Genomic DNA, 1376 nt, shown 5'->3' with positions numbered 1-1376 from the left:
CAAATAAATGTTACAAACTGTGACAAGGGTTCGTAAGTGGACTTGAACAGCCACAGCTTGTAGAGAGGTGTGTAAATTTAAATGAGAGCTCGGGTACAGGTTGGACGATAAGATGCAAACACCACCGGAATTAGCATCTTTCCGAGCACAGTTGTAGCCACGGATTTTCACAGCAATGTCATGTTTCAGGAATGGTTCCTGAAAAACAAAACAAGCAGGATGGAGCTGATTAATAATATACTTAATGTCAACAACTTTGGACCGAAGACCACGACAGTTCCAAGAAATGAAAGTGCCCATTAAGTAACTGAAGAATTGAGTTTATTATGGCAAGTGTTATGGAGAGTTGGCGAAACGTCGCAACTCTTTTGTAATTCATCCTCCTCGTCAGACGGATGGAGGGAAATGGTATCGGGACTTTTAGGTGAGCCAAAGATTGACGTTAAGTCCTTATGGACATTACCTTTCGTCGCAAGTCCCAAAGCTACAGAATTTTGTGTTGCAGATTTTTTTAACTTAGTTCTTAGTTTTTTTGGTGAGAGTCCCCGTTTTGACAGCTTTAGCTTTAGTGCTCTTTGAGAATTGGAGTTTGATTTCGATCGGACTGGTTTACTAGTTTCTGGTGCACTGGATGCTGTATTTTCAACCTCGGAGTCTGAAGAAGTTTTGACATTTGCAGTTTGGGAGTTATATTTCATACAATTTTTACATTTACAGTTTTCACAGAAGGGTGTTTTTACAACGGATGCATAGCTCACACCAAGTTTGGGTGTTTCAGCTAATACTTTTTGTCTTGCCTCAGAATAAGAAATTGATTCTTTAAATTTAATCGAAGTTATTTGCTTTTCAATTTTCCAGCGTTCGCAGGCTCGAGAAAATGATGCGTGGCAGCCTCCGCAGTTCACGCATTTTTCGGGGGCGTTACACTGTTCACTATCGTGGTCTTTTCCTGCACAGCGGGCGCATGTTAGTGTCCCGCGGCAACTAATCTTTGAGTGGCCGAAACGCTGGCATTTGAAACATCTCAAAGGGTTTGGGATATACTGGCGGACCGGAAGTGTAATATATCCAGCATATATAAATTCTGGGATTGTTGGTCTGTGGAATGTAAGGATATAATGCTTTGTGGGAAGGAGTTGTTCATCCCGCCTAATGGTAATTTGGCGTACATGGGTCACTCCTTGGGATTTCAATTCCACAGTGATCTCTTCAAGGGGAACATTGAACAATTCACCACATGTGATTACACCCTTTGAAAAGTTTAACGATGTATGAGAGGCAGCGGTTACAGGGATATGAGCTATAGCTTTCATTTTCATTACTTGCTGTGCTTGCTTTTTGTTGGAGACTTCGATCAGCAAGTCACCAGAACGCAT

General features: G+C 41.6%; 1 protein-coding gene across 1 annotated transcript; it reads right to left on the bottom strand.

Moving 5' to 3' along the window:
- Positions 1-299: 299 nt before the first annotated feature.
- LOC129980783 (uncharacterized) lies at positions 300-1376 on the bottom strand. The gene has a single exon (XM_056091166.1). It carries the CDS (start codon positions 1374-1376, stop codon positions 300-302), a length of 1077 nt encoding a protein of 358 aa, XP_055947141.1.

This window comes from Argiope bruennichi, chromosome 8, assembly GCF_947563725.1.
Source record: "Argiope bruennichi chromosome 8, qqArgBrue1.1, whole genome shotgun sequence".
NCBI classification, from domain to species: Eukaryota; Metazoa; Arthropoda; class Arachnida; order Araneae; family Araneidae; genus Argiope; species Argiope bruennichi.
The sequence above is the reverse complement of the archived record's forward strand: the minus strand, read 5'-3'. Positions and strand labels throughout refer to the sequence as shown.

What these genes read in the sequence shown, in the direction of transcription:
- LOC129980783 (XM_056091166.1), bottom strand. Translation starts at nt 1,376, where the DNA reads ATGCGTTCTGGTGACTTGCTGATCGAAGTCTCCAACAAAAAGCAAGCA.